At 57.1% G+C, this 23,825-nt stretch overlaps 1 protein-coding gene across 1 annotated transcript in view; it reads right to left on the bottom strand.

The window, feature by feature from the left end:
• SHANK3 (SH3 and multiple ankyrin repeat domains 3) overlaps positions 1-23,825 on the bottom strand; it is a gene marked incomplete at its 5' end in the record, with an annotated part of 48,378 nt that overhangs the window by 10,235 nt on the left and 14,318 nt on the right. Inside the window, 11 exons of the mRNA XM_034643701.1 lie at positions 480-2,733; positions 6,638-6,722; positions 7,319-7,449; positions 10,992-11,015; positions 15,059-15,139; positions 16,088-16,220; positions 16,318-16,442; positions 16,953-17,035; positions 17,333-17,408; positions 22,503-22,616; positions 23,714-23,819. Of these exons, the coding sequence (XP_034499592.1) occupies positions 480-2,733; positions 6,638-6,722; positions 7,319-7,449; positions 10,992-11,015; positions 15,059-15,139; positions 16,088-16,220; positions 16,318-16,442; positions 16,953-17,035; positions 17,333-17,408; positions 22,503-22,616; positions 23,714-23,819 (3,212 nt within the window). The remainder of the gene's footprint in view (positions 1-479; positions 2,734-6,637; positions 6,723-7,318; positions 7,450-10,991; positions 11,016-15,058; positions 15,140-16,087; positions 16,221-16,317; positions 16,443-16,952; positions 17,036-17,332; positions 17,409-22,502; positions 22,617-23,713; positions 23,820-23,825) is intronic.

Genomic DNA, 23,825 nt, shown 5'->3' with positions numbered 1-23,825 from the left:
AAGGCAGGAGGCAGTTACAGGAATGGTGGCACCAGCCTTGTGGCCACAGCGGGTTGGGAGGGGGGTGGCAACTCCAGAATGGACCATAGAACAACCCTTAATAGTAGAGGCAGCTTTGGTCAGGAACAAAAGAGTGAGCGCTCACATGAACCCGAGGCAGGGCGTCTTCTGGAGGGCTGTGGAGGTCCTCACGCCCTGCCTGGGTCTCTCACGGGGCCCCAGCTCCCACTCCCAGCACCAACAGGGATGGAGAGAACAGCAGCCCTGATATCTCAGATCCCTGAAAGAGACTTCTGTCTCGGACAGACAGCAAGGGCGAATAAAGAACAGAAGTGGACAGGGAGGGATGCCACGGACAGGTGAAGGATGGGGTAGAATGGACTGGGAAGGGGAACAGAGGAAACCGTGGATGCACAAGAGGAAGAACACAGAGGGGCCATGGACGTGGGACAGGACCCTCCCCACACTGCCCTGCTCACCGAGCTGCCGCGATGGGCGACTTCTTGGCCGGGTCCAGCAGACCGCCCAGGCCACCAGCCGGCTCTTCCCCCAAGGAGCGTGTGTCTTTGTTCAGCTGCTGCAGGCGGGAGCTGAGCTCACTGATCACAGTTGGTTTGTCATCTTCGGGCCCAGGGAGCCCCCGGCTCTCCATGGGGTCCCCCCACAGCTTGGACCTTCTCTGGAAGAGGTAGCGAGGGCGAGCAGGTCCGGCAGCGGAGGCCAACCCAGCAGAGGCGGCATGGTGCTGCTGGGCCATGAGCTCGCTGTCCGAGGACTGCTTCAGCAGCGGGTCCCTGAAGGTCACCGGCCCCTTCCCCAGCGGGGACTTGAGCTTGGGTTTGGGAGGCACTGGTGGCTTCTCGAGTAGAAAAGTGTGTCCATCGGCGAAGGAGGTGTGGGTGTCGGTGAGTTCCCCACTCTCCGAGCTCAGGGTGGACATGCTGGACACCGTGGAGATGGTGCTTGTGGTCTCCAGGTGGGGGTCGCTAGAGCTGCGTGTGTCAGCCTCCTCCACCCCTGAGTCGGCCGCAGACTCGGGGGCAGGGGGTGGCTCGCTGCTCGGCTTCCCTGAGGCCGGGCCTGGCACCGTGGTGGGCGAGGGACCTGGGCCAGGAAGTGGGGTGGCCAGCAGGACCCCATTGGCAAACTCTTCAGGAGGCGGCACCAGCCCAATGCGGGCCAGCTCCTCCCTGGTCTCCTCATCACTGGAGGACAGCTGGGCAGGCGGCAAGTTCACAGCAAATACCAGCTCTGGCTCCTCCTCGGAGCTGCCCTGGCCTGGCCCAGAGTCTGTTGGAGGGGTGCTGCCAGGGGGCTGAGCCCGGGGGCTAGCCAGGGGCTCTGCCACCACTGCTGACTGTGGGGGGGCCGGGGCCAGCTCTGGGGTGCCTGGACGCTCCTCTTCAGCCCCCAGCCCGCTGGGCTCCTGCCCATTGCTGGTGGCATGCACAACGATGAGGCCGGCTGGCCGCTGCAGGGATGTATCCAGGACGCTGAGGATCATGGACTTCTTGTCCTCCGGCGACTTACGCTCCTCCCGGGGTGCTTTCTCCGGCTCCCTGCGAGCAGGCACAGGAACCCAGGCCGGGCTCCTTGGGGAGAAGGCTGGGGAGGCCAGGGCCCCTCGCTCAGAGTCGCGGGCCTGTACATCCACAAACAGAGGCCCAGGGCGGTCTGCATCAGGACTGTGCACAGGCGTAGGGGACCGGGAGGGTGCCTGGGAGGCCAGAGCCCGCTCACGGGCAGCCAGGGCGAGGGCCAGGGGAGAGCTGGGGTCCAGGGGTTTGCCGGTGAGCGGGTGGATGAAGGTGGAGCCTGAAGGCCCAAGGCTGGGGCCGCTGACCAATGGCTTCAGAGCAGAGACGGGGGAAGGCAGGAGCAGGTCGCGGCCGGTGGTGGGGCCGGTCCCCAGAAGGCGCTCATCGATGGAGCGGGAGGGCTGCAGGGAGGGCAGGTCCGCGCTAGGAGGGCTGCCCTCGATGGCTCCCACCGATAGGAACACGGTGGAGCGGCGCCGCTCCTCCAGCCGCCGGTCCTTGGCCGGACCTGGGCCACCAAACGCGAGGCCGGGGCTGTCCGCAGGGCCGTAGTCAAGACCGCTTGGCCGCGGTCCGCGGTGCGTCGGGGAGGGCTCGCGGGCGAAACTGCCGCCGACTGGGCCAGGGCTGCCCACGGCCAGGGCTGCGCGCTCCTGGGCATCCTCCACCTGCAGCTGCTTCACCAGCGGGCTCTTGCGGCGCTGCGGCTTGGAAGGCGCGAAGATGCTGGCGCTGAAGGCGCCCAGGTTGGCATAGGGACTGTCGGGACCTGGTGGCCTCGGCCTACGCTTGGGACGCTCTGGTGGGGTGGCTGCGGGAGGGGGCCGGGGGGCATCGCCCACCTCCGGCGCAGAATCCTGCAGGATGATCATGGACCGCGCACGCTTCTGCCGCTCGGGGTAGGGCAGCGGACCCAGGGGCGCGCCGGAGTCATACAGGCCAGCGGCCCCGGCGCCCAGGCGCGCTTCCAGGCCGGGTTTGAAGCTGGAGCGCACTGTGTCGTAGGCGCGGCCTGGAGGGGGCGGCGGCGAGAAGGCGGGGGGCGGCCCAGAGTCAAAGTAGTAGGGAGCGGGTGGGGGTGGCGGCGCGGTCTGCGGCGGGGGCGGGATGCCACGGCCCTCGCGCACGGGATCTTGCATCGATGTACTCCTTGGGAAGCGTCCCTCCAGCAGGGACGCCAGCTTTTCATCCTCCCCTGCGGACAGAGGGGATCCAGTGAGACAAGGCCTTTGCGGACTCCAGCGCCCGCCTTCTGCAGAGGGCAGCCATGGTCCCAGACGCAAGGGTTGCGAAGACGCGCCCTTAGAAATTGGCAGGAAGCGCTAACCAGACTGGGAGGACGGAGTCAGGGAGGGCGTGGAGGCTGGGGTTGGAGAGCAAAAGAGAAGGCGCGGAGCTCAGAGCACGGATTCTGAGCAAGGCCCCGCAGTCTGGTCTCCTCTCCGGACACCCAGGCTCTGCACCCCAACCCCGGTGCTGGCTGAGGAGGGCTCTTGGGAAGACTTAGGGAAAGGTATTAGCTCAGATATAAGGCAGAGGAAGGCTCCACCAACGGACTGAGAAAGGACCCAAACTCTGACAGGTATACCCTGTCGGGGCCAAGACCTGCCCAAGCCCCCCTACACTGAGAGGGCCCAAAGAAGGGTCCTCAGTCATGAAGACGGAACTGCAGAGCAGAGGCAGGTGGCTGGCACAGGGCTTCCATCCGAGACTGAGCAAGGCTACATCACAACAGTGGGACAAGCAGGCGTTGCTGGGAGTTCCCTGGTGGCAACCAGAAACGGGAGGAAGAGAGATGGCCAGAAATTAGGGGGACACTCTCCCAGAGCAGGAGTGATACAGTGACTGCAGTCAAAGGGGCCATGTATCTGGCAGAAAGTCAGCTGGCGCCCAGGTGAGACGGTGCTCTGTGAAAAGATAAGCCCTGAGGGGCTCCATCCCAGAGACCCAAATGGACTGACTGGGAGGCACTGCCCAGTCACTGTTGTAACCTTACTGGCTGAATTTCACTAAGGCTGGGTGAAAAGGAAGGAGGAAGAATTAAAATGGAATTTTAGACTAAGCACCTGATACGTGTTTCAGTTTTACTTCCTATTGGCTGTGTGACCCCAGACCAGGCCCTGAGTCCCTCTGAAACTCAATTCTCTCATGGGCAACACAGTCTCAAAACAAAACCCGCTCTACCTACCTCAACGTGCAAGACTTAGGGTCTGTGCAAGAGCAGGGCTGGAATGCTCAGGGCCCTCATTGTCCTGCTGCCTGGCTAGAACCTGGCAAGACCTCCAAGTGTCCTTGTGGACACGGTGTAGACACCTGTGCTATAGGTGTGTTCAGTTAGGCTACGTTAGACAGCCCAATCAGAGGAGAGTGGATGAAGGGCCCCTCCATGGTGATACACACAGGTCTCTGGTAGAGTGTCTTGGGACTCTACACCTGGCTTCACTCTGTGCTTGGTCACATTTTTATGAACTCAATACAGTGCAGATTGCCTGTTCCCGACCACCCCTCCTTTAGCCACCAAGGTGGTCGGCTCAGGCCTCCCACACTGCACTATTTATATCTTGTCCATGACAGCTCTTGTACCCTGGGCACCGCAAAGGTGGGCTTTCATGGAAAGACTGAGGCTTGAACCCTAGCATTAGCAGTTACTGTCTGATGTTTCTTAGCCTCTCGGCATGTCAGTTTCCTAATCTCAGGAGAAAATCTGGCCCCTGTTGGCTGCCAGAGCTGGAGCCATTTAAAGCCTACAGCACAGAGCTGAGCACCTAGAAGCATCCCAGTAAGTTGGCTGAGATCATCATTCATCATCACCCTTTTTATGTCTGCCTTCTACCCCCACCACTGGACACAGAAATTTGTGCAGGGTTCATTCTGGGTTTCCTCCCCATTGCATTTACTGTGCAGCATGTGAACACCTGCTGAGCTCCCATAAGCCCGTGTGTGAGACAGAAGAGAACTCCATGGGAAAAGCTTGTTCTCCCAAAAGACGCAGATTTGGCATGCCAAATTCTAACTTAGGGTGAAGACAAGTCACTTGCCTGGGATGAAATGGGGAATCTGTTCTGTTACCAGCCAAGGTGGGGTCGGGCCCTCTGCCCAACAGATAGTAGGAAGCATTTCTCAAACACTTCCTGTGTGTCAGCTTCAAGATACGGAGCCTGCATCTACTGACCGTCCCCTCGGCCTGTGAGTGCAGCCCACCGGGTCAGCCTCAGAGCAGCCTTGAGGGTGACACTAGACAGTCCTCAAGTTGTGGATCAGGACCCTGAGGTTTCAGGGACTGAATCACGTGCCCAGGGCCACGAGGGGTAAGAACCCTGGGACTCTGACACCTCGGCCAACATGTTGGTGACGAGCAGCAGGCCGGGGCAAGGAAACTAAGGGTGAGTCCGTCTCACTCACTCATGGACCAAGCATACGAGGGTCCAGGAGGAATCCCCACCAAGAGGCTCACATCCTGCAGGGCAGACACTGAGATCTGGACCCATGGTGGTCAGTCCTGGCACTGGGCTAGGCTGAGGGACAGGCCATCTGGGCAGAGTGGGGGCAGGTGCAGAATAGCAAATTCTGGTACACCCAGGTAAGAGGGAAATGGAGACAAATGTCTCCAGATGAAGTAGGAACACGCTGGGGCCAGTCCACAGGATCCCAATGCAATGAAGAGCCCACTGGGGGTCAGCCAGAGGGATGCAGGATGATTCTGCTCTGCAGAGAACCCCCATTCGTCAGGCCTGGGCAGTTGGCTGGCTTGACGTCTTATCAGAAGACAGGTAAGGCAGCTGTGCGACCTTGGGCAAGTCATTTTACCTCTTTACCTGTTACCTCATCTGTAATACAGAGGTACTAATAATATTACCTCAGCGGGGTTACTGAAGTCTTAGCTGAACCAGTACTGTACTAAGTGCTGAGTAAGCGCTTACTCTGATGGTGAACAGATGACGGGTGTGGTGGGTGTACATGGACAGATGGATGGACAAGTGGACAGGTCTGCAGGTGAACGGACGGATAAGTGGACAGGTGAGGGGGGACTAGATGCCTAGAGTGATGAGCAGTGGGTGGGGCTTGGGAGAGGACCCAGTCAAGAGAGATGGCTAAATGTGGGGTGTGACTGAAGTGGTGGGGTACGATGAGGTCCCAAGGAGACAGGTGCAGAAGGCAAAGAAACTAAGGACACAGCCTTTAGAAGGATCCACGTTAGGTGTGGTATGTGCGGGTTTTTTTGGCGGGGGGGGGGGCATTAAAGACTGAACAGGTACAGCCTGAGAACTGAGGGAAGAACCAAGAAATGTTGTCCTAAAGCCCTGGGGAGGTGAGTGTCACAAAGGAGGGAACAGAAAAATCAAATGCCAGTTGAGGTTAGAGAGGGACTGGTCATGTGTGCACTGGAAGGAATGCCCCGGAAACCACTGGTGACCCTGGTGGGAGCAATTTCCGTTTTAGGTATGGACAGAGCTAGCCTGACTCAGGCTGAGAAGAAGGCTGGGGAGAGGAGACAGCAAGTATAGGTGGCTTCTGGAGAAGACTGGCTGTGAAGAAGAAGGCAGACACAGAGCATACCTAGGGCGGGGGGCAGGCAGGTTCAAGGGAAGGTAAGTCTCGGGTTAGAAACTTGACATATATTCACTCTACAGAGGGAGCAGCCAGAATGGGGGCAGAAGACCCAGGGACAGGGATGCTGGTGTCTATGGAAGGTACAGGAAGGCGGCACCAGTAGACAGGAGGAGGGCACGGACACTGGACGCAGAGCATGGTGGATGGGGGTGCGCACACTGCACGGGGAGCGCGGTGCAGGGGGGCGCGCACACTGGACGGGGAGCGCGGCGGATGGGGGTTGCAATCTGGATAGGGAGCAGTGGATGGAGTAAGGAAGCCTCAAGGGTTTCTTTTGGCACAGTGTCTCTGGATTGGGGGAAGGACTGACCCCACATATGTCCACCAACAAGGAGATGCCTAGGCTGTGACCTAGGAGAGGCAGTTCTCAGACAGAAACTGGAAACTCCAGTTGAAGGGTTGGGAGAGAAAGGGTCCTCCAGCCCAACATCCACCCCAGCCCCAGCCCCATTCCTTCCGGCCCCGTGCAGCCCCCAGCCCAGCCATACCTACAGACTTGGTCCGAGGAATCCCCTTCCGCAGGGAGCCGGGCAGCTTTTCTGGGCCTGGGAGGCCCTGGCGCTCAAACAAAGACTGTGGGAGTTGGGGGGTTATACAGATGTTCTGGGGCACTGGGGCCCCCAGTTCTCCACCCAGGCCCAGCCATCCTCCTAAACCTGAGATCAAACACCCCATGCACTAATTCCAATGGTGCTGGCACTGACGGAGCCTGACCCAGGACTCAGACCCAGGCCCTGAGGTCTCCAGGGAGCAGGGGCACAGCCAGTGGAGGCCTGGGCATAGAGTACTGGGTAGGGTTGGTGTGGATGAGGCCCAGAAGATGCCAAGTGAGAGGAGTGGCAGGGGGCAGAGACACACTGCACTGTACCCTCGTTAGGGCTCGGTGCTCTAAGTGGTCCTGCGTGTGGCTATGCAGGAGGTTCTGAAACCCACAGCCAGAGGACTGAACACAGCACGACGTTAAATGTGGCCATTCTGGGGCTAAGATTTCCCGTGTGAGAGGAGAAGCCACGGGGTCCTTCGCCCCCACCCTCGGAAAGTAGGGTCCAAATAATGGACTTCCACCCCAGAAAAATGCACACACACCCAGCAGGGGACATGGAACTCCGACCCCCATGCTCCCCCTGCCTCCCCACTCTCCATACCCCCCAGCTGCTGGCATGACTTACACTGATCTCAGCTGGGGTGATCCTCCGACTTGTGGGCCGCTGTTTGACAGTGGCGGCTCTTGAGTCAGCGTCTGCGATGTCTGGCCTCAGTGTAGGCTCCGCGGCGGCTGCCAGGATCTCATCCAGTTTCTCTGCACAGCCAAGGGAGGCACCATCTCAACCACCCGGACCCTGACCCGGCTCCATCCCTGTGCAGCCCCACTGCAGAGTCCTCCCCGCAAGGCTGGTCCACCTGGTGCTGCTAGTGGAGCCACTGGACCCCGCCCACTCCATGTCCCTTCCTCCAGACCCAAGACTGGGGAGACTGGGAGCCAAGCAACATGCAACCCGTCTGAGTCCCACGGCCGTTCTGTCCTCAGGGGCTGGTCCAGGTCACCCCCTCGAGCCCCACTCCAGGAAAAGCCCAACTGACCATTAGGGAGAGGACCAGGGGAGACACAGCACTGTTTGGGGCCCGGAGTCTTCCTGAATTTCCCTTTGCCCTCTCCTCTTCTCCTCAGCACCTGGCACTTCTCTTCAGTCTGTGGCCCCTGCTGCACCGAAAGATAAGCTGCTCCTGGGGCTGCAGCCCGAGGACAGACCCTGGTGTACACCAGGTGACCACAGAAGATGCAGGTAAGCTGAGTAAACAGGACCCTTCTGAAACAGAACTCACAGTCCCAGGCTAAGGTCCTAAAAAACAGCCCTAATGCAGATTACGAGGCCAAAGAAGCTTCACCCCAGAAACAGCAGCCCCACCCTGGGTGGGAGGTGCCAAGAAAAGAAGATATTGGGAGGGTTGATGCTGAAGGGGCGAGGAGGGAGGTAAGGAAGAGGGGCCAACAGAGATCAAGGCCCAAGAAGGGAGCAAGGCACCAGCAGGCCTCAGGCAGCATTCAAATCCATCAAAAAGAAAAGCTATGCTTGCTTGTTTTTACTAAAGCTATTTAATGTTTTTAAAGGTGGTGTTTTGATTGTCAAAATGACTTGGAAATCTTGTTGAACACGTGTGTCTGGGAGCAAGCGGCTCTGCATGGATGACTGGGGTGGTGCACTCAGGGCCTGCATGGGGGGTGCAGTAGGGGTTGAGGCCAGCTCCTGTGCCCACAGTGGCCCCAACTCACCCCACTCATCACTCAGGCTCTGAATCCCCGAGCCCCTAGAGGCTCTGCCCAGCCTAGAGGACCGTGTGTCTGGTCGTGCTTGGCCTCTCATAAAATGCCCCGTCAGAGGACATGGTCAGCCCCAACACCTCCCACCAGCACCTCCTGCCTCTTCCACCCACTCAGCAATTGGGGAAGTAAGTCCGCTCCTCCCAGCTGGTGGGCACCCAACCCAGACCAGACCCACACCACGTTCCCACTCTGTCCTGACTTAACCTCTCTGTGACTCAGTTTCCCTATCTGATCAAGTGAGCATAAAAACGGCAGCTGCTTCAGTGTCTGTTGCAAGAACTGGCAGGGACATCAGAAGGCCTAGTTCAGGGTTAGCACTGAAGACACACTGCTCCTCATCTCCCCACAGAGCTTGTGGGCTCCCAGAATCTCCCGAGTGTCCAGCCTGGGCCCTGAATAATACAGGAGTTCAACAGAAGTTACAAGTCACCAGCAGAACCTGCCCCATCTCCAGACCAGCTCACAGGGCCTGTGCGTGGCTCCCTGCACCACTGGGAGGGCTCATTAGAGAGGTCACCGTCTTTGTTTTTGGAACGAAGCAAATCATTTCCCTTTGGAAGCCAAAACCACCATCACCTCCCTTTGTTCAGTCCCGGTGACTTCTGGTTAGAAGAGCTTGCCGTGACCCTTCTCTCATTCCTCAAAATCATACAAAGAAGATGCTGACAATGCCCTCATTTTACCAAGAAGAAACTGAAGGTCTGAGAGAGAAAGCGCTCCAGATCACAGATCCAATAAGTAAGAGATCAGACTTAACAACCATGTTATCCAGAAACCGCAGACGTGAGCAGAGAAGAAACATTTCCACAGGGCATGTGCTCACCTGAGCTGTGGATTTTAGAAGCTGCATCTCTAGGTCCAGAAGAACTGAATCCCAGAACCCAGAGCAGTGTGTACATGAAGTTAGCAAAGCGAATGTTGTTGGACATGGGGAGGGGGTGCTGGGGCCAGGCAAGAATTATGTCCAAGAGGGAAAGAAGCAAGAATTCTTCAAACTATAAGCTGGTGAGGGGGACAACAATCCCCACCATTATTAGAAAATGCATTCTTAAATAAATTACTTTGGATACTTAAAAAAGACAATGAAGCCATTAGGGACCAGGTCTGGGGCACTGGGAACGGCACGCTCCCCTCAGCCTCACATACACCAGCTCTCAAGATTCCATATGCGGTGGGGACACAGCTCGGGTGCAGCTGCTTAAACAATCAGAGCCCAAGCAGGAATGAGGGGCCGCAGGGACAATGAACTGCCCATCACTTCCCCTACAACTGGAAGAAGTACACAGGCCACAGCATAGCACCCTGGGAGCCCTGCTAATGAGCTAAGGGACAGAACCAAAATATTCCAGGAATAGCTTGTGTGCCTGCCTCATAGGGTGAAGAAAAGGGTCCCTAGAGAACACCTAGGTTTAATACCTCAAAAGACACTGGGGAAAGCACCTCACCTGGGACTGGGGCCAGGAGCAACGGGAGAGCTCCGAAGGTAAGACTGCAGGCCATAATGAAGAGGCAGGGCCCCGACAGTCGGGGCCAGCGCATCCCTGGCACAGGGAAGGCCCTGTGGATCCCAGAATAAGGGATGGGTGGGCCCCAGGCACACAGACGAAAGAGTGAACACACCTGCCTGGGGCCACAAAGCCACCTCAGGCTTCCATCGGGCTCTGACTCCTATTTAGCCGAAAGAGTCCCCTCTCCACTCGAGAGAGGGAAGAAGCTGGCAGAGGCCAGGCCCTGAGATCTCACCAGAGGCTGGACCTCAGACTCTGCCCCCACATGGAAGTGGCATCCCTTACAGCAAGGCTAGACCCACAGAAAGTAAAGGAAGGAGCCTCCAAGGGTACAGGTGAGGCCTGAAGGGAGCAGCAGGGGGTGGTGAAGTCAACAGCCTGGGCTATGTTGGGCAGAGGAGCTCGGAGCTCCCTCTCCAGTGCTGTTGGGCCCAGACCCCTGCTCTGAAGGGACAATCACCAGCACCGGGCCTGGCCCCACAACAGGTCAGTCCAGAAATGGGACCCACACACCAGACACAAGAAGCCCCCAGGAAACAGGCGGAAAGGAGCAACATGGGCCAGAGCTGAGCACCCAGTGCTCCCGCCCCCACTGGCCCAGCCACCACGCTCCCTGAGGAGACCCACAGCTGAGCCCTCTGAACCCTTCCCCTACCCAGCCGCAGGACATGCACATGCTACGCCCTCCACTGGAGACCCTCCCAGCTCTGCCTCACCGGCTGCCTCTGTGGCCCTCACACCCCACTCCACCCCAACTCACCTGAGCCCCCAAAGCCAATGGCCGTGCCTATCACACCTCCACAGAGCCACAGCCCTGGGAACTCCCCATCCATCCTTCCCCAGCTCCCTCTGCTGTGCCCACACCAGATTCCCAGGGAGAAGGCCAACAGGAAGGTACGGCCTAGGCTTCTAGACCACCACGACTTGCAGTGGAATCTCCTCACATGTCAGCACTTCCCTAGACAGGGATCAGGTAAAGCTGGGGGCCTGGGGATCCAGCAGATGACTCACCCCCTTTCCTTCTCCGAATGGAGGCTTGCAATCAAGAAACAGAGCAAAGGGGGTAAGAGGCAGGCTTCATTCCTTGGCATCCGGGCCCCCTTCCCATTCCCATTTCCCCATCTTTCCCACTTCCCACCCCTCCCAACAACCAGGACCTCCCCGATCCCCTACCACCCCTGGCGTGGCAAATGTGCCCAAATGCCAAGTTGATACACGGCTTGAAACTCAAGGTGGAAACAACCACAAGCAGGCACACATGCTTGTGTGCATGCATATCCGAGCACGTGCACGCACACACACGCACACACATGCATAAAGGCGTTCATGCACACACATCTGGAGATGTCCACACACAGCTAAATCATACTTGGTTCAATCAATTGTTTGTTCAGAAAATAAGGCACCCCCCCCCACAAAAAAAAAACAAGTTCAGAGACTACTAATAGCTTCAGTGGTCACCCCTGAGTATTCTGTGCACAGTGTTTCCAACAAAGGGCAGGTCAGTGTGTTCGCCAGACCACGGCCAATCAGGGACCAGACACTGGCACGGCACCTGCCCCGACATTCTCATCACAAAAGAAAAAGGGACCCCAAAGTTCCAGACTTCTCATGGGAAAGCCAAAGAACAGGAGGGGCTCAGAGCCACCAAGGCCCTCCCTGGTCTGAGTTTCCACTGATCTCTGCAGCCCCAGCACATTCCTGGTTCAAGCAGATGAACATGTGGTGACCACAAGGGGCCCCCATGCTGAAGGGCACTGGGAGCGTCCCACCCTTCCTCCTCCTCCCACCACCTGACTCAGGAGGAGGGCTCCTATCCCAACCTGCTCGGCTCAGTCCCATTTCTGCCAACCACCTCAGGCCTTCATTTTCCGGGCATCGCCTCTGCTCACACCACCCCCCACCAGGACGCTCTTTACCTCCGCTCCCTCCTGCAGGACCTGGCTTCTCCCAGACACCCACTGAGCAGCAAGCCACCGTCTGGGCGTGAGCCCCCACCCTTGCCACCTGCTTTTTCTGTGGCCTCACACCTGCCTTTCTGTCCATATGTTCAGGTCATCTTCTCAACAGACTACAGCACCCTAACAGGCTCTATCACTTCTCAACAACGTGACAGAGAACTGGCATGTTTATGCTGCCGATAAACCCATAGGTCTAATTTCTATCTCATAAAAGCACAAACACTGGATCGTGGGATGATCCCTTAGGTGCTTGGGGAAGCCCTGATGCTGGCCTGGCTCCCTCAAACCTAGAGAAAGTCAGCCAGCGGTCCGGCTTCCCAGGACAGCTATCCCCTGGAGGCAGTAGTGTCTTCCCCTTCTCTGAATGCGGCTATATAAAGAGTCTGGGTCCTGCTTCAACAAAAGCTATGACCCCTCCTCCCTCAGCAGCATGGATGGAGACTCTGTGCTAAGCTGTCCCTTTGTCCTCCCCCAGATTCTGTTAGGGTAAAAACTGGTGGAAACAATGCTGGCCTGAGGCAGCAAGAGTGAGCCCCTCTAGAAGACAAGGGTGTGCAGAACGACCCTGTCACACAGCAGCAGGAGCACCCAGACCAGTGCAGAGAGGAAGGGGGCTCTTCCACTCACTGGTTTCTTCAGACAGAAGCATCCCAGAAAGCAGAAGGCAATTCTGTTTCCACAGGGCTCAGTCCCCTGATCCCTGGATGCCCATGCACCTCTTCGTGCAGAACTGGGAGGGTCCCTTCTGATCATGTACCTGAACATGGCTCTGTGACAGCCTCTGGAAGGAACTCCTGGGACCCACCCACTAGAGCCTTGGTCTACTGTCTAGCCAAACCCAGCTGCCTACTGGTACTGGTCTATTGATCAGTCTGGATTTTAATCAGTGTGACAGATCAGCTCCCCATGACTAGTCTTGGACCCTTGTGACCCTGGGGCCAGAAGTCTGCTGGCTTCTCTGCCTCACTCTTCAATGAGCAGGTTTAGCTGGGTATAGAATTCTAGGTGGAAAAGCATTTTGATTCAAGACTTTTATTTTTCCATTGTCTTCTAGTGTCTACTACTGCTGATGAGAAGTCTGCTGTCGGTCTAACCATTGTTTCTTTTTCTAAGTCATCCAGCTTCTTTGGTAGTTAAGATTTTTCTTTTGTCTGTGGTGTCATGAAGTTTTAGTACGACAGGTCTAGATGTAGATTTGTTTTTATTTCCTTGCTTGGAACTTATACTTCTTCAAAATGGAATTTCATGTCCTTGTTCAATTTCAGAAAATTCTTAGCCACTTACTCTTCAAATATTGCCTCTTCCCCAATCAGTTCATTCTTTCCCTCTGGAGCTTTCATTAGACTGGGATTTTCTCACTTGTCCTCCATTATCTCTTATCTGCTTTTTAATAATTCGCATCTCCCTATCTTTCTGAGCTGCATTTTAGGGTAATTTCCTCAGAATTATCTTCTAATTCACTGTTTCTTTCTTCAACTGAGTCTAGTATACTGTTTATCCCAGTCATGGATTTTTTTAATCTCAGTGACTATACTTTCTGTTTCAGTAACAGTTCTTTAGGGATCCTTTTTAAAAATCTGCTTATTCCTTTGGGCGGGGGCGGGGGGAGAACTGTCCTTTATGGGATGTCATAAAGGGCTGTCCTTTATGAGTTCTGTTACTTCCTTAAACTTTGTATTTAAACACCTCATTTTGTGTCTTTCTTATTCTTCTATGATTTCCAGTTCTTTTGATGCTAATTCCGGTCCTTGGGCTTGGTTCTAGTTTTCCCACTTCCCATGGGTCCACAGCCACATCTCTTGGCTTTGTGGAAGCATCAGAGCCCTAACCCCTGCCCTTAGGGTCTATATACTGTCCTGAGCCCTCCTGGACTATGGAAGCATTATCAACTTCCTCTCACTTCCTTAACTGATTTTATTAACTTTATTCTTGAGGCCTGGGAAATTCCTCTTCCTTTATTTTGAGTTGGCTATCTATTTTTGACTTTTACTTTATTCAGAGTATTTATGGGGAAGAGAAGTATGACCATGTCAGCTTGGTCTATCTTGGTGGCTGTCCTCCTCCTCCTACCCTGCAGTCAAGAGTACCTGTTTGGAAGGGCGGTAGCTCAACCTGTGGCCAGGACGAGGTCAAGAATCACGCTATTAGTAAGGTCAGCAATAATTTGGGGGGACAAGTAAGTGTTCTTTCTATGGCTGGGGAAGAACAAAGCCTGAAGCCAGGGTTGAGGGTCAGTCTAGAACCAGGATCAGGGCCTTTCCTGTGGCCAGGACTAGGTCAGAACTCAGCCTAGGACCAGAGTGAGCATTCCTTTCATGGCTAGAGCCATAGTAAAGTCTGGGACTAGAACTGGGTTTGAATTACAGGAAGATAGAGCATGTTAGCAGTCATGTATATCAGGACGTGCCCATTGTTAACTGCCACATAAGTCAGGACATGGTCGTGTATATCTGGACATGCCCATGATGAGGCTATTAATGGTCACGTATATCAAGACATGCCCACAATGAGGCTATTAGGGGCCATCCTGGGATCATGCCCACAACATGCCCCACCAAAGCCCTGACACACTCTTGTTTGCCTCTTGTAGCTCACGAGGGCCTATCCCACCATCATACTAGCGATGTTCACACAGCCCTGTCAGGTCAGCAGCTCACTGTAACCCCTGCTTAATTGATGAGTGAACAGGTGCTAAGGAGGCAAAAATAAGCACAAAGATCACACAGCTAGTGCCAGCAGAGCCAGGGCAGAGCCCAGGTCCCCTGACTCCCGCTCGTTCCTCATTTGGATGAAATGGAGCAAAGTCAAACCGGAGGCGTGCAGAGCCAGAGGCAGCAGGTATACATGCATGCAAACACACTGGAAGGCCGGGTCCTGCTCCCTGACCATCAGTCCTGGTTGGTTCACTGTCCATCTCTAGCCCTCAGGCCATCCACGTGTCAACCCCCTCCTCGCCACTTCGGCACCCACCCGTTTACCTTTGACCCTCTTACCAGACCTCCATACGTTGGTCTGTCTGTCCTTCCTCCCCCCTATCTCTGCCTGGCCTCGGTCCCAGCTCACACTGCCTGGCTTCCCACCTGGGCTGCGTGCCCACCGTCCACCCCTACCGCTCACCAAGTTCCTCAAGTTCAGCTGTCATGGACTTGGAGCGCAGGGTCAGCGTGGTGCTGGGGGCCCTCTTGGGGGGCGGCGGGGCTGCAAAGAAGAGGGAGGCCTTGGACCTCCTGTCTAGCAGCAGGCAGCGCGGCGTGGCCAGGTGCAGGTGCCACTTGCGCTCCACCGCCTGGATCTCCTCGTACTCCCGTGAGGATGAGTCGCACTGCGCCAGGATCTTGTTCAGGCTGCGGCTAGATGCAAACTTCTTCATGGCGCTGGGGGCTCAGGGGGTGCTGAGGGCCCCGTGGGGCCAGGGTTGTTGGGGCCTCAGGAGGTAGGCGGTCAAGGGCCCCAGTGGGGGTCACAGTGCTGGCCAGCTCCTGCCTGAGTGCCCACCCAGTAGGCTCCGAGGGCTGAGCCAGGGGGCACCAGAGCCATGAGGTGGGGGCTGGGAGGGGTCTCCCGGCAGGCGGAGTTCCCGCTGCTCCAGGGCTCCCCCCTGGCCCTGGAGGCCGCTGCCCCTCAGGGGACCGGGGTGTGGTTGGCCTAGCCAGGACCTGGGCTGGGCCGGCCCAAGCTGGCAAAGCCTCCTGGGCCCGGGCTGTGCCGCGACGTCGCGGGGAGAAGACGCTTTTCCTCTTCCCTCAGGTGCCGCCTCCCCCTTCCCTCCGACAATAAGCGGCGGCAGCGTCAACCTCACAGTTGCTATGGCAACCCCGGCCTCCAGGCAGCTGCTGGCAGTGTCGGGAAGGAGGGCTCTTCCACGCCAGGGGCTGGGGGGACGCCGGGAAGGAGGGGGTGGGGATCTGAGGAGGGGCAACCTGGGGTCAGGGGTCAGAGGCTGGGGGCCAGGGTTGGCAGTCTAACATCAGGGATGGGGAAGGTACCCAGGCCATGAATGTGCCCATTTCACCTGGTTTAGGCATCTGACGTCAACAGTCTAGGGTCAGGGGGTGGGGAGCGGGGTGGGGGCCCGGGGTCAAAGGTCTAAGGGCAGGAGTCAGAGGGGGATGTCTGAGGACGGAGGTCTGAAGCCTGGCCCCTCACCTCTGCGCCGAGCCCCATCTTCTTCCGGCTTCCTCGTCACAGACACAACCTTCATGACGAGCCGGTTCCCGCCCTGGCGGATCAGAGCCACCACCTGCTTGTGCCCGACCTTCACCACGTTCACCCCGTTCACCTGGGACAGACAGGCAGGCGGGGGGCCGTTCCAAGTGTGTCCTTCTCAGGACTCAGGGGGCAGCACTCCACCTGGCTGCACAGGTACCAGGCCTCACCTCGATGAGGAAGTCTCCCGTGCGCAGCCCCGCCCTCCAGGCCACACCCTCCACATCCACCGACTCAAGGTACTGGAGCGCAGGGAAGGCGGGCGTGGGCGTGAACTCCTCGATGGGGGTCTCTGCTGCAGGGGAGGGCAGTTAGGAAGGGGCTCCACCAGCGTGGTCCAGGTGCAAACAGTGCCGCACCGCCACCTCCCACAAGTGTTCACCATGCTGAACCAGGGACAGTCGAGGCAGGGTGCCCTGGGGCCACCGCGGGTAGAAACCCGCCCTCGGGCCCGCCCCGGGGGACTCCCTTTCCATGAGACACACTCCAGCAGGGATCTTGGAAAGCAACAGACCCAAGGCACTACTGCCTTGTACTGCGACGTTCCAAACCAAGAATCTAGTCGGAGCAGCAGGACAAGGCAGGGTGGGGCCAGAAAAAGAGAGGGTCGGGGGCAAGGCAGGGGCCAAACTAGCAGGGAGAGAGGGAGTGGGGGAGGCAGGGGCAAGGGACGGGGCAGGGGTGAGGCAGGAAGGGGAGCAGCGAGGAGGGGCAGAGACAAGAAACACCCCAAGTGGGGCGCAGCCCCTGCCAGCCTGACACCCCAGCCCCCCACACACTCACGGGGCCACCTACTCTTCATTACCTTTGGCTCCGCGGAGCACAAAACCGAAGCCCTCATGGTCCCGTTTCTGCAGGACAGCCACCTTGTCGTCAATGACATAATCACTGGTGGAGGAAAGCAGGGAGGGATAAGGAGAGCCCCGTCAGAGAGCAAGCACAGCTGGCCAGGCTGACCCCATGTGTGCCCCAAACAGGATCCCACAGGCACAGCCCACCCTGGAAAGTTGCCCTTGGACTGAGGCAGGAAGGCGGAAGACAGCGGTGGGCTGGGTAGCACCTCCCCTCCTCTGACCTCTTCGTCCCCAGGCCTCCTCGACCCGCTTCTGTCCTCCCTCCATATCCGACGTCCCATCCGCATGCACGCCTACCCTTGCCCACCTGCCCACCCGCCCCCACCTGTACCTGTGTGAAGTGAGGCTGTCATAGGAGCCCACTGTGTAGTGGCGGAAAAGGCGCTTCGTCCGGTCCTCCCGGGTTTCTGAGGGGAGTTTAGGAGCTGATGGAGGGCCACATTCTCCAACTGACCTGAACTGCCCCTCAGCCATGCTGCTTACCAGCCTCTGCCCACACACACAGCCCTGGCCTGGCTGTGCCCACATGGAAGTGGGGGCCCAAAGGTCCATAGGTAAGCAGGCTGAGGGGACCATGCTGGAAATCCTGGCCTCTGGGGGTCGGGGTCCATAATGGGGGGAGCTTCAGCTCATCTCTCCTGAGTGGCTGCACACAGCAGACGGGGCAAGACCAGGGCCATCTTAAGAGTCAGCAAGCCCCAAAGCTAAGAGCAAAGCAGGCATGTAGGTGTGTGGGCAAATTCGTGTATCACCTGGAGTCACATGGAAGTGCTGTGCTCATACAGGCGTGTCAGGCTGTAGACCATACACACTGGCATGAAGTGTCACTGGGCCCTCACTGAAACTCTTCCAAGAGCCCACACACTCTCAACATCCCAGAGTCCCTTCCTCCAGAGCCTGCCTCTGAGCGGGCAGGTACAGGTGTGGGGCTGGGTCCCCTTCCCTGACGTCACTGCACCCCACAAGAGCCTTGCCCCCATTTGTACTCTTGATCTCAAAGTCCCTCGCAGGGCTGCCCAGCTGTGCCCCTACTGCCCCACCCACAGCCTCACTGACGTCCTGCAAGCCTGCAGGTTCCAGTCCACACCTGCAGCCATAACCCTTGCCCCCTGCTCCGGGCTTTCTTCCCCAGCAACCTGTAGGTAAGAATCTCCCGCCCCTCCTGGCTTCCAGCTTTCCCAGACCTTGGAAGGACTCCAAGACAGCTCCACCACACCTCACATTACATCCACAGCTCCTCTCTCGCTCCCTATCATTCTAGCACTTCTCAAGATTAACTCATTCGTTCAACAAGTATTTGGAGAGCGCCTACTGTGTACCAAGCACTGTTTGTCTTAGGCCCTGAGAACACAGCAAAGGACAGAACACAGCCTCTAGCCTGTGGAGTTGACCACCTATTTGAAGAGAAAGAACAGAAAGAACAGAAAGACAGGAAACACGTATATGCGTAACGTGTCAAATACTGGCAAATGTTAGGACAGAAATAAGCAGGACAGGGGTGCAGAGAAGGTCTGCAGTTCTACAGTGGTCACATGAAGGCTCATCAGGAAGGGACAGTTGAGGAGAGGCACAGAACATTAGGGAGCAGTTCGAGGACTCTGTGGGTGCAAGGCTTCCTGGCAGCAGGCACACAGGGCAAAGCCCACATAGCAGGATTGGCTTGGGATGTCAAGGGACAGCAAGCAGCCTATGCAGCTGGAGCTGAGAGAGTGAGAGAGAGGAAATGAGATCAGAGAGGGAACCTAGGATTGATTGTGAGGTCCTCCTGGGTAAGGACCACGTCTCATGTATTTCTATGATCCCAGCACCTAGTGCAGTGCCTGGCACATAACAGACCCTCTAAATGCTAACTGGAAGGACAGATGGGTGGACGGATAGACGGATGGAACAAGATACAGGCAGAAGAATAGATCAGATCAAAAGTAGATATAGAAGTGGACGGAGGGAAAGAGAACGGGCCGGGAGGGTAAGGATGGATCAAAGGATAGTAGATGGGTAAATGGATGGATAGGTGGGCTGGGTGGGTTGACAGAGAGGGGACAGCTGGATTGGTAGATTGATGAATGTATTGATCAATAGATGGACAGATGGTTGGCTGGGTGGGTAGATGGAAAGAGGGGTTGGCTGGGTGGGTTGATAGAAGAGTAGATGAATGGCAAGAAAGGTGAGTAAGTCAAGGGATAGATGGATACAAAAGTAGATGGAGCAGTGGCTGGATGGAAAAAAAGAAAGAATTCCTATTAATATCAGAAGACACAGGTGTTAGGAAAAATACTGGTCCTGCTTTTTAGGATCCTGCCACTAATGTGATTCTCAGTAAGTCAACAGACCCCTTTAACCCTCTCCTTGTAGAACAGGAAAATTCTCCTTGGAGGGTCCTCTAGGTTGTGATGGCCTGTAATTATCACCCAAACCTCCCAGTAGCTCCTCAGCTCCCTTCTCTTCTCTTCTCTTCCCACACATTGCCTGTCGTGCACCTGCACCCACCATCCTGCCGTTCCCAAGGCCAGAGCAGGCCAGGCCTCGTCATTGCTGGGGGGGGGGGCGGGCATCAGACCCCTTCTTGCCTCTGTCACACCCTTCTCCATACTGACCCAACTCCTAAATGTTCATAGCACCTGCCTGCAGAATGACCCCCTCAAACTCACAGTTCATTAGCCTGCAGTTTTTAGATTTAGTCAAATTCTATTTATTACATAACACAAATTCATTTTCCAGTTTTATTAATCAGACACATAGAAGCCAGCTGAAGTGAAAACACACAGCATGACCCCCCAGTACTGGAAAGATAGGGAAAGAGGGAAGGAGGGGGAGGAGGGAAGGAGGAAGAGGAAGGGGGAGAGGGGAGGGAGGAGCTGGCCAGAGCTTTCCAGGTGTCCTACAGATCTTTCTATGCGCACAGGACTTCCCCTCACTTCTCAGCACTCTGCCTGCAACTGCCCCTCTTACCCGTTCTGCTCTGGACAGGTGCCTGGGAGGTACTCTCTCTTATGACCCTGGGCATCAGCCTGGCCCATACACGCTGGCACAGTGTCCCCTTTTCGGTCCCTAAGTCCTTCTCTGTCCCCACTCCAGTCTCAGAAACAGATCTTTCTTTGGATCTGGGCCTGTTGGAAGCGGGTTCCCATTCCTGGGCTGCCGTCTGGCCCCTGGCAGAACTCAGCCCCTGGGTCCCAGATCATAGACTATATGACCAGAGCAGCTAGTGGCTGGGTCTTTAGCTGAGGACAGAGATGACTCCTAGCCCTTGCCAGCGGGCAGCCCTCGCAGGCCTCTCTCCATCTGCCCACCCATGAAAGGATTCCATCTACCCAGATACCTTCTGACACTCTTTCAGGGGACAAACTCCACAGCCACCCTGGTCTAGCAGCCCTGCAATTGCCCCAAGGCCTACAGCTCCTTCTCCGGGTTACTCCTGTACTCTCCCACCTCCGGAACTTCAGCCCACCCAGCCCTCTCCACCTCCTCACTCTTTCCTGCCTGGGCCTTTGCCCCAACTCTAAATGACATGCACAATCAAGACAGCATCCCCCAGTCTCCTGCAGCACTGCCATAGCTGCAAAGCTCCACCACCAGGTCCCACAGCCATCTGACCGGCATTGCGCTCCCCACCCCAGCCCTGCCACTTCTCCATGCACACACACAGAGCCCCTGAAGTGTGGTGGTTACAGCACAGACCCTGCAGCCCACTGCCCGCGTCACACATGAGACTGCCCTCCTAGAGATGAACTAACAACTGCCCGTACCTCCTAGACCCGCTGGGACGAGTCAGAGAATGCTCCTATGTAAAATGCCAGACACCCTGACGCAGCTAGGAGCATGCTAGATGCCGGCACGTGTGGGTCTAGAACAGCAGGCCATGTGCCAGCACACAGGCTCTGCCCCATCCCCATCAGCTGACCACCTAGCCGACTCCTGGCTGTCCTACAAGGCTGCTCTCCGACTCCTTCCGGCCAACCCAGGGGGCTCCCCTGTGCTCCCACCCGTTACAAGAACACACCAACACCCCTGCTGTAACTGTCGTGCACACCTGCTCCTCTCTGGGCAGAGAGCCGCCCCTGTGATCTCGCTCCTAACACAGGGCCCAGCACACATCAAACGCATAATCGAGATTTGCTGTTCTCAAATCCCAGCTCCTTCTGGATCCACACAGTTCTCAAACTGGAGACTTCACTGCCCTCCCAGGGGGCAGCACAGGACCTGGTCCCTACTCAACAAGTTCAGAGGCCCCTTCTTCCCCACCCTCCTCCGTGAAGTTGGTACCAGGATCCAAACCTCTGAAATCATTCCCCACCTGGACACACTGCCCCACCTACCCTCCAGAGGCAGAAAACAGGGGGTTGGTGTCCCTTCCATGCTCCCAGCCACCAGGAGAGCCGCCAGGGCAAGACAGGGAATGGTTGAGTAAAACAGCAGGTCAGCAGCCGCACCCCTGCCTCCGTGGGCCCTGGTCATGTTCCACATAGGGCAGAGGTCCAGGCCACACAGGGGTTGGCTCCCCTTGGGAACCCCTCAACCCAGGGCAGTGGAGCACAGCAACACTGGGCCCAAGCCCTCCATGCGCAGAGGGAGGGACACGTGCACCCTCGGTCTAGACACACCACTGGCAACTACCACTGGTCACCACTCAGGAGGGGGCTCCCTTGTGACACCAGTTCCCCAAGGCAGAAATAACACTCATGGGTCTGGGGGCCTCCTAGGACCCCTGAGTCCTCATTGCAAGGGTATACCCCAGACACACAGCCAGCCCTGGCCTGAGAGCCACAAAAGGAGCAGCCACTGCTTTCTACTGGCAGGACCACCTCAGATCCCAATACCCAGAGGGGTCCTTTCTGGAGGCCCAGGCAGTCAGCAAGGTCTGACTAAAGCTGCTCCCCAGGCTTAGAAATTGTAACCTTTGCCTTCACATCCTCCCTCCAAGCTAAGGATGCAGCCATCCCCCACCTGCTGCCCTCAGACCATCCTGGCCCCAAGGCACTCACGACAGCCCCTCTGGGCCCAACTGGCCTCATTTCCTCTTGGCTAGTCCAGGCCTCCCTGCACTCCCCACTTGGACAATCTGTCCACTTTGGAAAGACGCCTCTTTTCTCATCCTGACCTCTTTACTTGTCTGCCAGCCACACAGGAATCTCGCACTCCAAACACCCAGGATTTCTGTGGGGACTATGTGTGTTTTGGCGGGTGTGGGTTAGGGTCACTGGGAGTCACATGTGGGATCACAGAGAGATGTGGGGTCACACGATCATACTGTGTGTCCTAGGAGCAGGTCCCATGTGTCTCTATGGCTGTGAAACGCCCCCACGTGCTCACAAGTACGTCCAGGGTGTGTGCACGCTGCGTCCGTCACGTACACAAGTTTCTGTCCACTTTGAACGTGTGTTTGAGTTTACTCTAGTCTCTTCTCTGTGAATATCCATGGATTCAGCTCCAGGCAAGACCAAAGGGGAGCAGGAAGGGGCAGTGCCCCTCGGGAGCTGCTCAGGGGATGTGGGGTCACTCACCGTGCCGTGTGTCATACTGTCTCATCTGCACCTCTTCCACGCAGTCGGCCGGGAACCAGCCCGTGCGGCCTTTCACGGTCCCCTCCCAGAAACCGCCCTCCCCAATGCTGAGCACTGGAGGGACAGAAGCCAGACAGCTGTCAGGGTGCAGCCAGATACCCAGGAGCCCACCCCACCCACCACCACCTCAGGCTCAAGTGCTGCCCACCACCCTCCTCCTTCAGCCTTTCTCTCCTCTTCTCCCCTTCTCTTCCTTCATCCTCCTGGCTTTTTCCCAGACAGAAATGAACAGATGGACACAGCACAGGATAGGCATGTGGAGGACAGAGAGACACACAGATGGACACACTCGAGGGGAGACAACAGGCAGAGGCAGGGGCCACAAGCCATCTCCTGCCCTTCCAGTTGACCCCTCTCCTCCCACCTCTTGAACCAACCCCATCCTTGCTCTGTTGCCCACCCCAGGAGTCGCTGCCGAAAGCTCAGGGTCATTGTGCCGTGGCCAAGAGGTCAGGCCACATGATGGACCGAAGGGAGGCTGACCTCACAGCTGTCTCCTTCTCAGGCTCCCATGGACGTAGGGCACCCATGAGGATAGGACCCCAATAATGACAGAGGCCCCTATAATGAGAGGAGCTTGTCATGGCAAAGGATCCCCCCAAAACACAGAAAGCGTCAGTGATAGAAACCTTCATAATACACAGACACCCACATAATTGTCGCACATATCCCCCACAATGGGACAGGGTCCCCACGTATTAGGAGGATTTCCAATGAATAAGTCCCAGAAGTGACACAGGAATCCCATAATTGGAGGAAGGTCCCTGATGGGATAGGGTCCCTCAAATACACAGAACCCCATGACACCAACCTCCATCATGACACAGAAACACCCCCATGATGAGAGGAACCTCTACGGTGACAACAGGGAACCCACAGTGGCAGAGGATCGAGAGGGGCCCACATGACAGGACCCCCGTAAAGATAGGCACCCCTCCCTGACACAGAGCCCTTCACGGTGACACAAGGAATCCCCAGTGGCAGATGCATCCCATAATGACCACAGCGGCTCAGAGTTCCAGAGATACCCCCAATGACAGACACCCGGAAAATGGCATCGGCCCTTCCACGATCACGGAGGACCCCAATCGTGCACCCGGGAGTGGTGCCCCCCGCGCGCCCCGCGACCCCGCCCCCCGCGGCCCCCTCACCCTTCACGGCCTCGCCGCGGTGCAGCGGGATCTCGCCCTCGCCCTGCGGGCTGTGCGCCTTCACGGCGATGAACTTGCGGCCGGGGACGGCGCTGTAAAGTTTCCGCTTCGG

Source organism: Ailuropoda melanoleuca, chromosome 15, assembly GCF_002007445.2.
Source record: "Ailuropoda melanoleuca isolate Jingjing chromosome 15, ASM200744v2, whole genome shotgun sequence".
Taxonomy (NCBI): Eukaryota; Metazoa; Chordata; class Mammalia; order Carnivora; family Ursidae; genus Ailuropoda; species Ailuropoda melanoleuca.
This window is presented reverse-complemented; position numbering and strand designations above follow the sequence as displayed.